The sequence below is a fragment of the Gorilla gorilla genome, chromosome 23 (genome assembly GCF_029281585.2).
Source record: "Gorilla gorilla gorilla isolate KB3781 chromosome 23, NHGRI_mGorGor1-v2.1_pri, whole genome shotgun sequence".
In the NCBI taxonomy this organism is placed as follows: Eukaryota; Metazoa; Chordata; class Mammalia; order Primates; family Hominidae; genus Gorilla; species Gorilla gorilla.
The window spans coordinates 39980178-39992555 of NC_086018.1; the positions used below are offsets into that span (position 1 = coordinate 39980178).

The window sequence follows — 12378 nt, forward strand, 5'->3', positions numbered from 1 at the left end:
CCCGCGTGACTCACGCGCGCTCACGGCCGCCCGCAGCTGCCACTGGTCCCCTGCGCCCCCCCCGCCCGTCCCCGCCGCAGCCCAGTGGGTAAGGGGCGGGGAGCAGGTCCAGCGGGGAGAGACGGGACTGGGATGCAGGCACCTTTCCGGGCCTGGCACCTGGAGCCCGCGGGGGCGGCTCCTGGACCGCCCGCAGCCTGGACCCGGGACCAGTTCCCGCGTGCGGGCGCGGGCGCCGCGGGAAGGGGAGGGGCCCTCGGCGGGGCCGACGGGCGCGCGGTCACGTGGTGCGGGTGGCAGCGGCGGCGGCTGGCTGCGGCGGCAACGGTGCGCGCGGACAGGGGCGGCGCGGCGCCGAGCGAGCCGAGGCGAGGTCCCGGGGAGGGCGCGGCGGCGCGGGGCGCAGGGGCGGCGCGGCGGGGCCGCGGGCCGGGCGGGTGGGAGGAGAGCGCGAAGGGGCGAGGCCCGGTTGCAGGGGCCGCTCGGCCCGGGGGAGCCCGCGCCCCGCTCAGCCTTGCAGCCCCGCGCCCGGAGCATCTCCCTGGAGGAACGGAGACAAAGGAGGATTCATGTCCAAAGGTAGGGCGGCCGGCCAGGCCACCGGCACCCGCCAGGAGGAGGCTGCGGCCCCGGCCAGCGCGGCTGGAGGCGCTCCTGGGGGAGGGTTTCCGCGCCGAGGAGCCCACGCGCGGTGACAGATGCGCGGACACACGCACACACGGTGGCACCCACCTCGAGAGAGACAATCTTGGAGAGAGGTAGACACAGGACGCGGGGAGACGCAGGGACCCACGGACACGCAAGCAGGGACCCAGATGCGCACAGAAAGCCCCATGCTGGAGTACACCAAGACACGCACACACACACACACCACGCACAGGTGCCAGGGCCATGCCAGCCGGATGAGAGACCTGTGCACTGATACATACGTCCCCTCCCCCCCAACCCCTACAGGCACACGCTGAGACAGGCACCAGCTGGTGGTCTCCAAGGGAACCCGTTGGCCTCCAGAGGACTGGGATGGGGGAAGGGGTGTCCCAGGGCCCTCTGCTCCTGCGAATGGGAAAGGACCGAGAGAGCTTTCGTGATTCCTTTTCCCAGAGCCTAGGGCTGGAACTGGGGTGGGCTGGAATTGCCTTTGTGGGGGGTGGTGGGGTCTTGAAGGCTGCGGGGGGCTGAGGAAGATCCATCTTCAGGGTGGAAGGAAGAGGGGGGGCCTGCACTAAGCAGGTGCTATTTTGGAAAAGTACCCTCCCCCAGCTGCTACCTTCCTAACAGAGGGGTGGTGTCCCTGGGCCAGACAAAGCCAAAGCCATTCATTTGCCTGTAAAAGGAAGTGCCAGGGTCTTTGCTTAGCATAGGAATGGAGGGGCTGTTTCTGTGGGGGACTTGGCTGCACCGAGTCAGGTGGATGGTGCCTCTCCCTGGAGCACTGATGGGGCAGGTAGCTTCTGGCAGAGGGTGCTGCAGGCAGATCCCCCTTCTCCAGGGGCCCTAGGAGAGCCAGGAGCTGAGGGGGGCCCCAAGGACCATCTAGCCAGGATGGCAGACTTGAGCTGCACCCTGCTGTGACCCGAGCTCTTCCCCACCCTTGGGGAACCCCCTCCAATCCTTGTTGCAGAGGAAGGAGGAGGTCTCAACAATTCTACTCCCTTGACTGTGGTGGAGACAACAGCCATTGCTCACTGGGGGTCAGCTGCTCTGCATGGGGAGAAGCATCTGAGGGAAGAGAAAGGTGATGTGTCTGATACCTGCCTCACTCTGAAGCTCTCATTCACTCATGATTCATTCATTCACTTATTGAGGAGTGCCTGTGGTATGCTGGGTAGACTGGGGCACAGAGATCAATAAGACACGGCCCCGCCCTAAAGAAGGGTGAGAACTAGTACGTATTTGTGCCAGATAATTTACATTCTTCATTCTATATAACCTTCATAGAAACCCAGCAAGGTAGGTTCTATCCCCAGTTGTCTGAGCAGAAAATGAGGCTCATAAGGTCACCCAGCCAGGATTCAAGCCTGGGTCACCTGCCCATCTGACGTTGACATGGTGGGACCAGGGGAGTTGTAGGGACAGAGGATGGAACTACAGAATCCAGCTCCAGAGCAGCATTGGTTCTGTGCCCCAGAGGTCTTTGTTTATTTGTCAGGCACCCTTACCAGACAGGGGGCCCTCAAGGGCAACAACCTTGTCTGGGATACATAAGTGTCCTTGGAATTTAGCCTAGGGCTTGGCTGGTGTAGACCCCCATTTGACAGCATATGAAATGGCCTAGATGGGATGGAATGAATGAATGAGTGAATGTCATGAGTACCAGAAAATGTGCAGTGGGCACAGAAGAGGGCCATCCACATCAGAAGGCAAAGCAGAGGCTTTCCTGGGAGTAGCAGTGGGGCTGAATGCTGGAGGAGGAGGAGGAGGAGGAGGAGGAGGAGGAGGAGGAGGAGGAGGGAGCCAGGGGTTGGAGGGGGAACAGGATCTTCCAACAAAGCTTGTGGCACAGTGACCTGCACACATTTACTGTACTTGGGGCTGATGGGTGGCTTGTTAGCATGTGACTGGCATGTCACTGGCATGTGGTGGGGAGGCTGACTTGCCAGCAGGCGCTGTGTACAGTGCACACAGTGGGTGCTCATATGTGCTTGTTGGAGGAATGAAAGTGAGATCTACCAGGTCCTGGTCCTGTAGTGGGCCTGTGGTAGCCCCTAGATGCTGCTTGGGAATCTGGTAGGACCCTCTCTCCATCAGGGTCTATCTTTTGGGAGTGCTCTTTTAGGATGCTGCAGTTGACAGGCCAGGGCTGAGCAGGCCATGGTGAGAACACACACTTTATAGGAATCTTTACACAACCTCTCATAAGTAAATACAAGGCATACTTTCCAAGTCTGTAAAATGGGGATAAGACCACCCCCCCCAAACCATGTGGCTCTATCTTATAACACAGGTTGAGACCAAATGGGCTCAGCTGCAGAGGCATAAGGGGCAATGGAAAGGCCCAGCTTGTGTGAGCAGCTGGGCAGGAAAAATGGGGCATTGGTCCCAGTGCAGGTGTGCTGAGTGGGGCCTGTTAGCCACGTGCAAGAGTGGAGGAGCAGGGCCAGGCTGCTGAGAGTCAGCTGCTGCAGGGCTGGGCCAATCTTGCTGCCATGTGGAGCTGCCTGGCTAGGAACAGCTTCCTGGGAAGCAAGAGAGAGCCATGCCAGGCCCTGGGGAGGTCCTGAGGCTTTGGCAGATTTGGCTGTGCCTGGGAGTGACAGAAGAAAGAACAGTTTCCCATTGGGAGAGAGGGTCTTGCCAGTACCGGTGGAAGGACCAGGCGGAGGGAGATGAGAGTAGGCTCCTGGCTGGGTTTAGGGGTGGGAAGGGAACACTTCTGTCCCCTCTCCCTCCCGCCCATCTGCTGCTCCATCAGGTCTCCCTGTAAGGTTGAGACTGTGCAGGGTGTTAGTCATGAAACATAGGATTCTAGAACGGCAGAGCTGGAAGGTGTCCTCAAGAGCACATGGAGTCCAACAACCATGCTTGTGTAACTGGCATCTGGGGACACCTTCCTTTAACCAATGCTTTCACATGTACTGTTTCATTTCCCCTACAGACCTGAAAGGAGCTGGGGCAAAAGGGTCTGGGACTGTAAGATATTGCTCAGTGCCTTTTTTTTTTTTTTTTTTTTGTAGATAGAGTTAGACTCTTTTGCTCAGGCTAGAGTGCAGTGGCACGATCTCGGCTCACCGCAACTCCGCCTTCCGATTTCAAGCAATTCTCCTGCCTCAGCCTCCTGAGTAGCTAGGATTACAGGCGCCTGCCACCATGCCTGGCTAATTTTTGTATTTTTAATAGAGACAGGGTTTCACTATGTTGATCAGGCTGGTCTCGAACTCCTGACCTCATGATCTGCCTGCCTTGGCCTCCCAAAGTGCTGGGATTACAGGCGTGAGCCACCACGCCCGGCCATTGCTCAGTGCTTCTAAGCATCACATCTCACGAAAGCTCACCACAGTCTTAGTGATGATCTTTCCATTTTATAGAGAGGGATGCAGGCTCATAGTGGGGAGGTGGTCTTCCCAAGTCCACAAAGCTGAGAAGTAGCAGAGCCAGGCTCTTTCCACTTCACCCCATACCCCAATCGTATGGATGGGGAAATGGAGGTGCTCTATTCTGGAACCTGCCCTGGTGGACAGTGGCCTGATAAGGAAACCCACAGATTTCTCCTGTGTATGAACACACCCATGATCCACTAAACCCAGGAGGACGTTTGCCCTTCCTCACTAGGGAGGGGCTGGTTCCTCAGCCTTCTCTTTCATCTGTTATCCACCACTCCAAGAGCACACTGTGTCGTCTTAGGCAAGTGACTGCCCTCATCTGGTTCTCATCCCCTCCCCACTGGTTCCACAGATTCAGAACAATGGCTGGGAGGGTGTCTGGGCTCCTCCAGGTACAGACACCCCTACTCTGCAGTGGTGCTCATGGTACAGAGAGGACATCGAGGCTGGGAGACGAGAGTGATAGCCACTCTCCAGAGAAGGGTAGCCCTGTTTGCTTCTAAAAGATGAAGCAGCCGAGGTCAGTGACAGTTAATAGATGTTAGTGGAGGATCCTAAAAAGTCTTTGCCCTTTATTCGGGGAGGGAGGCATGACTCAGGTCTGAACAACCCCAGACATTTCTTAGACCAGTGGTTCTCAGCCAGGGCAATGGTGCTTCCCAGGGGACATTTGGTACCATCTAGAGACATTTTGGGTTGTCACAACCTGGGGGGCTACTAAGATCAGGGGTGCCACTAATCATCCTGTAATGCATGTGACAGCCTCCCACAATAATTACTCAAATGTCATTAGTGCCAAGATGGAGAAGCCCCTGGGTTAGACGCACAGATGTGGGCTTCAGAGCAGTGAGGTGCATTTGAAAGTACCCAGCAACCAGAGAACCTGGCACTGGCCCAGATTTTACCTCTGACCTGCTCTGTGTTCTTAGTTGAGTTCTTTCTCCTCCAGGCCTCAGTCTCTTTGTCTATGAAATGAGGGACCTGGACTGGATGATATTAAGATCCCTTCCAGGCCCAACTTTGTATGATTCTGTAGCAAGAGAAAAATACCATGGTTTCCATGTGACCTCTGCTGTCCTCCTGATCACCCCTCCGACCCCTCCCACCTTGGCTCTGCAGGGCTCCCAGAGACCAGGACGGACGCAGCCATGTCAGAGCTGGTGCCTGAGCCCAGGCCTAAGCCAGCAGTGCCCATGAAGCCCATGAGCATCAACTCCAACCTGCTGGGCTACATCGGCATCGACACCATCATCGAGCAGATGCGCAAGAAGACCATGAAGACCGGTTTCGACTTCAACATCATGGTCGTTGGTACGGAAGGCTGTGGGGCTGCTGCAGGCCTGGTGGCGGGCAGCACCAAGGATCCCATTTCTTTCCCCCGAATGGCTGTGACCCTGGCTTTTCTCAGATGAGCTGTTTGTAGAAGGGAGAATTTCACCATGCTGATCACAAAGGCCTGACCCCTGTCTCCCCTTAAGACTAGCTGACCCAGGGGTAGGAGCTTCGGGTGGATGCCAGCCCAGCCCCCCATCACCAGCTCGGTGTACACAGGCAGCCCCTTCACCACTCTGATCCTGCTTTTCGGTTTGTGACATGAGAGAATCAGCAATGTTCTTCCTTACCTCTGAGAGCTGGCGGAAGGATTGGATGAAGGGTGGTCTTATTTCTACTCTTTTGTAGTGCTTTAAAACTTTGAGAGAAGGCCGGGTGTGGTGGCTCACGCCTGTAATCCCAGCACTTTGGGAGGCTGAGGTGGGCAGATCACCTGAGGTCGGGAGTTCGAGACCAGCCTGACCAACATGGAGAAACCCCATCTCTGCTAAAAATACAAAATCAGCCAGGTGTGATGGCGCATGCCCGTAATCGCAGCTACTCGGGAGGCTGAAGCAGGAGAATCGCTCGAACCTGGGAGGTGGAGGTTGCGGTGAGCTGAGATCGCGCCATTGCACTCCAGCCTGGGCAACAAGAGCGAAACTCCGCCTCAAAACAAAAAACAAAAAAAAATTTGAGAGAATTTCCAGGGATTTGGTCACTGAGTAGCGTCACTGCGTCACAGAATGTAAGAGTAGGAAGGGGCTGGGCGTGGTGGCTTACACCTGTAATCCCAGCACTTTGGGAGGCCGAGGTGGGTGGATCACCTGAGGACAGGAGTTTGAGACTAGCCTGACCAGCATGATGAAACCCTGTCTCTATTAAAAATACAAAAAAATTAGCTGGGCATGATGGCGCATGCTTGTAATCCCAGCTACTCACGAGGCTGAGGCAGGAGAATCACTTGAACCTGGGAGGCAGAGGTTGCAGTGAGCCGAGACCGCACCATTGGACCCCAGCCTGGGCAACAAGAGTGAAACTCCATCTCAAAAAAAAAAAAAAAAAAAAAAAAAAAGAGTAGGAAGGGACCTTTGCCCCGTCTCAGTGAGATGTCCAGTCAGTGCTGAAAAAGGAATCTGGTGTCACCCTTCTGTCCTCTTCCTCCTTCATCCCCCAATCAGTCGTCCAGTCCTGTCCATTTTACCTCATACATATCTCTTACGTCTGCCCACTTCTCTCCTCTCTCTTGCTGCCACCCTATACTGACTTTCTCTCACCTGGCTTGCCGTGGCCACCTGACTCTGTGCTGTCAAAGTGCTGACCTGCAGCAAGATAAGCTCAGCTGGGGCTTGGGCCAGAGTATAAATCATCTGGAAAATCTTGCTATAAAAAACCTCCACTGAGCTAAACAGTGTGCTCGGTGACAAGGTAGATTTCTCTCCTGAGGCAGACTTCTTATCTCAAGAACCGGTAGCAAATGGGTCAGGGACCCTGGTAGCTGGGCCCCTATGGGCCACACTCGGAGTGGCACCAACCCTCCTAGCTCTCTGTCTCCTTTCCTCTCCAATCCCTTGTCCACCAGTGACCAAATAATCTTCCCACCTTGCAAAACTTATCGAGTCACCCAACTTACTTAAAACTCTGTAATAACTCTCCTTTAACCTCAGGGTAAGTTTAAGCTCATAGACTGTCCTGATTGTACCTCTTCAGCTCATCTCTGACCACTTCCCATCTAGCATTGTACTCCTCACTCAGAAGAGGCAGTGCTCCTCTGCATGCCATGCTCTCTCCTACCCTAGAGCTTTTGCATCTGCTGTTCCCTCTGGCTAGAACTCATGACTCTTTGGAAATCAACCTTCCGGTTTCAGCTTAGTTGCATTTCTCCAGAAGTCTTCCTTAGTCCCAGAGAGACTGGGTTGGATTCCCTTGGCAATGCTGTTTCAATACCCTGTGGCTATTCTCTTTCATAGTGGTTATTGCAACATACTATAATTGTCTGCTTATGTTTTGGTCACTCTCACACTAAACAGCTCCTTGAGGGTAAGGATGATGTTTTGTTCACCATAGTACCTCCAAATTTTAGGACAACACTTGGCACCTAAGAATAATTAATGAACGAATGCTCTTAGAAAACATCTCAGAACAAGCATGGCAAATCCAACACCTGTGAGCCACTTCTCTCCCCAGTGGTGTGCATGGCAGACTGCTAGTCAGTCATGGCACGTGTTCAGTGCTGAGCCCAGATGTAGCCTTTTTAACATAATGGTCTAGGTGACTACTACCAGATAATCAGCAAGAATGAGAAATGCACCTTATTTACCATCCCTGGTCTTGTCCAATTTCCTCTCTCCTCACCATCCTATCAGTAAAGAAACCAAGGCATGACTAATCCAAAGGCACTCAGGGAAAACAATGCAGGTGGGTCTGGAACTCTAGGCCCTTGTCCCCCAGCATGGTTCTTTTTCTAATATAATCACAAGAATTCACCAGCCCAGTATTTCTTAGATCTTATTGTCCATAGGACTCTTCTGGAAGCCCGGTTAAAATGCAGATTCAGAATCATAGGTCTGGGGTGGGGCCTGAGATTCTGCATTTCTTACTAGTGTCCGGGCAATGCCGAGGCTGCTTGTCAATTGCAAGTCTTTCTTGTGGAATTCTTGTACGTGTTGAAGTTTGAGAAGCTCTGCTCAGACCAGTGGGTTTGTTTCCTTTGAGACAGAGTCTTGCTGTGTTGCCCAGGCTGGAGTACAGTTGCGTGATCCCGGCTCACTACAACCTCCGCCTCCTGGGTTCAAACGATCCTCAGCCTCCTGAGTAGGTAGGACTACAGGCATGTGCCACCATGCCCGGCTAATTTTTGTATTTTTAGTGGAGACAGGGTTTCACCATGTTGGCCAGGCTGGTCTCGAACTCCTGGCCTCAAGTGATCTGCCCGCCTTGGCCTTCCAAAGTGCTGGGATTACAGGCATGAGCCACTGCGCCTGGCCTGACCAGTGGTTTTCCCTTTTTTTTTTTTTTGAGACGGAGTCTCGCTCTGTCGCCCAGGCTGGAGCGCAGTGGCGCGATCTCGGCTCACTGCAAGCTCCGTCTCCCAGGTTCATGCCCTTCTCCTGCCTCAGCCTCCTGAGTAGCTGGGACTACAGGCGCCTGCCACCACGCCGGGCTAATTTTTTGTATGTTTTTTAGAGGAGACGGTGTTTCACTGTGTTAGCCGGGATGGACTCGATCTCCTCCTGACCTCATGATCCGCCCGTCTTGGCCTCCCAAAGTGCTGGGATTACAGGTGTGAGCCACCGCACCCGGCCTGACCAGTGGTTTTCAAATGTTCTTTAGCTGTGAAACTTTTCCTTGAAATGAAATCTTCTGCAGATATGCATCTGGAAAACAGGTGAAAGGGAGCCATAGCGAAGGAAGTGGATGCAGGGGCCCTGCCTGCCCAGCCTCCTCCTCCTCTCACAGTGCCCTCTCTGGCTTGTATCTTCACAGGACACTAAGGCTTCTGGGAGCACAATCTAAAAACCACTACACTAGAATAAAGAGTGGATATAGAGCCAAGATGTTATTAGGGTTCGAGTTCCTGGTCTTGCATGTATTAGTTATGTTGCTCTGCACATATTTTGTTAGAAGAGGATTCATCTCTCTAGGACCATCTCAACTGAGGATAAAGATAGTTCTGCTTCAGGATCCACAGGGCTGATATAAAAATGAATTTGGCTAACAAATGTGAATGTACAATATGCACTGTGAGGCAGTATCAGGATGCAAAGTCATTCTATTTTTCCTTTTAGTATCATTAAAAAGTGAAAACCTAAGCAAAAAGTGGAATCACAAGAAAACAGAAAACCACGACACTAGACATATGCAGAGGTTGTCCCTTTTCCCAGTGGTCCTGTGTTTCTGGGAAGGAGAGAATATAGAATCCAAGTGATGTTTCCCCAAGGCCCTCTGCAGTAAGCAGGAAGCCATTCCCACCTGCTTGCAATCCCCACTCAGCCTGGCCATCCCCCAGTGAGTGGTCAGACAAGGTGTTGGCCTGGATCATGGCTCTAGAATTCTGTAAGCTTATGGGGAAGTATTAGGCTCAGGAGGTGGATGCAGAGTCTCCCTACCTCCTCCTCCTGCTTTGCTGTAGGCCAGAGTGGACTGGGCAAATCAACGCTGGTCAACACGCTCTTCAAATCCCAAGTGAGCCGCAAGGCCTCCAGCTGGAACCGGGAGGAGAAGATCCCCAAGACAGTGGAGATCAAAGCTATCGGGCATGGTGAGGACCAGGCAGGGACCCTTATGGGCTTTGTTCAGTGAGTGCCTCTGCTGGAAAGGGGAAAGAATGGGGCTTATTGAAGAATAAGACCAATAAAAGGCAACCTTAAGACAGAACAGACTTGAGCACTGCACTCTGAAGCAAACTCCTTAGACTGCAGGTTCAGGGAAGAGAGAGCAGGGAGCTCGAATGGAAGGAGGTGAGATTTGAGGTGGATGATAAAGTACAGGATTTAGACAGGTAGAAAGAGGTAAGGAGTGGGCAGGTACGGTGGCTCATGCCTGTAATCCCAGCACTTCGGGAGGCCAAAGTGGGAGGATCGCTTGAGTCATGGAGTTCGAGACCATCTTGGTCAACACAGTGAAACCCTGTCTCTTTTTTTGTTTGTTTGTTGTTTGTTTTTTGAGATGGAGTCTTGCTCTGTCTGTCGCCCAGGCTGGAGTGCAGTGGCGTGATCTCGGCTCACTGCAAGCTCCACCTCCCGGGTTCACGCCATTCTCCTGCCTCAGCCTCCTGAGTAGCTGGGACTACAGGCACCCGCCACCACGCCCGGCTAATTTTTTTTTGTATTTTTAGTAGAGATGGGGTTTCACTGTGTTAGCCAGGATGGTCTTGATCTCCTGAGCTTGTGATCCGCCTGCCTCGGCCTCCCAAACTGCTGGGATAACAGGCGTGAGCAACCACGCCCGGCCCGAAACCCTGTCTCTTAAAAAAAAATTAGCTGGGTATGATGGTGCATACCTGTAGTCCTAGCTATTGGGGAGGCTGAGGCGAGAGCATCACTTGAGCTGGGGAGTTCGAGGCTACAGTGAGCTGTGATCGCACCACTGCACTCTAGCCTGGGTGACAGAGTGAGACCCTGTCTCTTAAAAAAAATAAAAGAAGAAGAAAAAGAAATGAGTAGAGAGGGTATTCCAGATTTCAGGTACAGGGAACAGCATAAGCCATGATATCGAGATGGAGAAGACCCTAAATTTGACTTTTCCAATAACTGATCCTGAAGACAAGGCCTGGGTCTCCCTGGCTAGTAGGCTGCCAGGTACCTGGGGTCAGCTGTAGGACTGACCTCTCTGGTACATTTTCTTTTCACCCCCAGTGATAGAGGAAGGCGGTGTCAAAATGAAGCTGACCGTCATCGACACCCCAGGCTTTGGAGACCAAATCAACAATGAAAACTGGTATCTGTCTGCCTCTGAGATCTTTGCCCTAAAGACTCTGCTGGGAAGATACTTACTATGGTGCAGATTCATTCACGTTGAGAACCATCTGCACCCTCCATGCTCTGTAGTTCCCGACAGCCCAGGCCAGGGCCCCTGGGGAGCTCCACCCCTGCTAACCAACCATCCAGGAAAGCCATTGGTGTGGGGGCTGAGGGGGAATCCAGCAGCAGGTATCCTAGGCCCACCAACCAGGGAATGACATGAATGTAAGGAGATTGCTACCAGATCATGCCTAAGCTGAGCCCTAGGTCTTGTTCTTCTGATGCATCTATCTACTTTCCCTCCCATCAGCTGGGAGCCCATTGAGAAGTACATCAATGAGCAGTACGAGAAGTTCCTGAAGGAGGAGGTCAACATCGCCAGGAAGAAACGCATCCCTGACACTCGTGTCCACTGCTGCCTTTACTTCATCTCCCCCACAGGACACTCGTATGTACCAACCCTACCCCTATTGCCAGGCCCGGTCTGGTTTGTATCATCTGTGCCCATCTGGATTGGATGATCCATATGTTGACTTAGCTAGGCCTCCCTAGCTGAGTCCTAGCCCTTCCAGCCAGATGGGCGGGAACGTAGTCATGGCCCATGACCTTGGGATTCTCTAGACTTTCCACGAGGAAGTTTGACTTTCTTGCTAGGAGGTTAAAGCTGTCCAACATCAGCCACCAATATCTGCCCACTGGTGTCCCAGCAGCACGGCACAACTGTATCAGCAAAGAGGACTTGGTGAATGTGAGCAGAGGGCACTTCATTTATTCACCAAATACCTGCTTTGGAAAATAATTGGAGTTGGGGGGAGCAGCAAGAAGGGTGAAATAGGGCAGTGCAGGGTTCCTGGATTGGGGCTGGTGTTTGGAGGGTAGGGACCCAGTTGTAGGCATTTAGAAGGTACCAGCCTGGAGTGAGGCATTGTGTGTTCAGAGACGAAGGCCAACCGTTGTCATGAAGTACTATCTGACAGGCAGAATAAGACACACACAAGCATGTTGGGAACTCTGATTGTGAGTGACAGGTGGGCCCCATGAAGGAAGTGCTGGGAACAGGCAGAGGATGAAGATCCTAGGGGGCAGGCCAGAAACCTTCCTGCAGAGACGGTGGGGGGGTCCCATAACATTACTAAGCCCAGCTGCTGGGCCAGAGTTAAGCTCTTCAGAGGATGGCACAAGCAAGGTAAGCCCCAAATTTTCTAGGAACCAGGCAGTGGTGGTAGGGGGAGAAGAGAGATGAAACAAGACCCCTGGGCTAGGCCCAGGAACTCAACAGAAGGCTGGTTTTATCCCTCCCTAGGCTTCGACCCCCTGGTCAGAATGAACCATCAGACGGCCTGACTTAATGAGTCCCTGAGATTGCAAAATAGAGCCAAGTTGGGGTCTCAGAGCCTGAGGTAGGATGGGGGCATAGACTGTCAGATTGTGGGAAGGGCAAGGCCTCCAGTTTGGCCCTGCAGGACTAACTCTGGGGGCTAGGAGGAGACCTGTCAAGAAGTAGTCTGATAGGCAGAACAAGATGTACGCACTAGGCACGGTGGCTCTCGCCTATAATCCCAGCA

The 12378-nt window shown here is 53.3% G+C and overlaps 1 protein-coding gene across 7 annotated transcripts in view; it reads left to right on the top strand.

Moving 5' to 3' along the window:
• SEPTIN3 (septin 3) overlaps nt 1-12378 on the top strand; it is a 28767-nt gene that overhangs the window by 7066 nt on the left and 9323 nt on the right. For 2 of the 7 annotated variants that reach the window (XM_031005349.2, XM_055374754.1), the window contains 4 exons: nt 5160-5351; nt 9484-9612; nt 10709-10790; nt 11124-11261. In XM_031005349.2, the coding sequence (XP_030861209.1) occupies nt 5160-5351; nt 9484-9612; nt 10709-10790; nt 11124-11261 (541 nt within the window). Of the gene's footprint in view, nt 1-496; nt 580-1621; nt 1736-4536; nt 4561-5159; nt 5352-9483; nt 9613-10708; nt 10791-11123; nt 11262-12378 lie in introns of those variants that run through there. The other 5 variants (XM_055374756.2, XM_019018302.4, XM_055374757.2 and 2 more) reach the window with 5 other exon arrangements.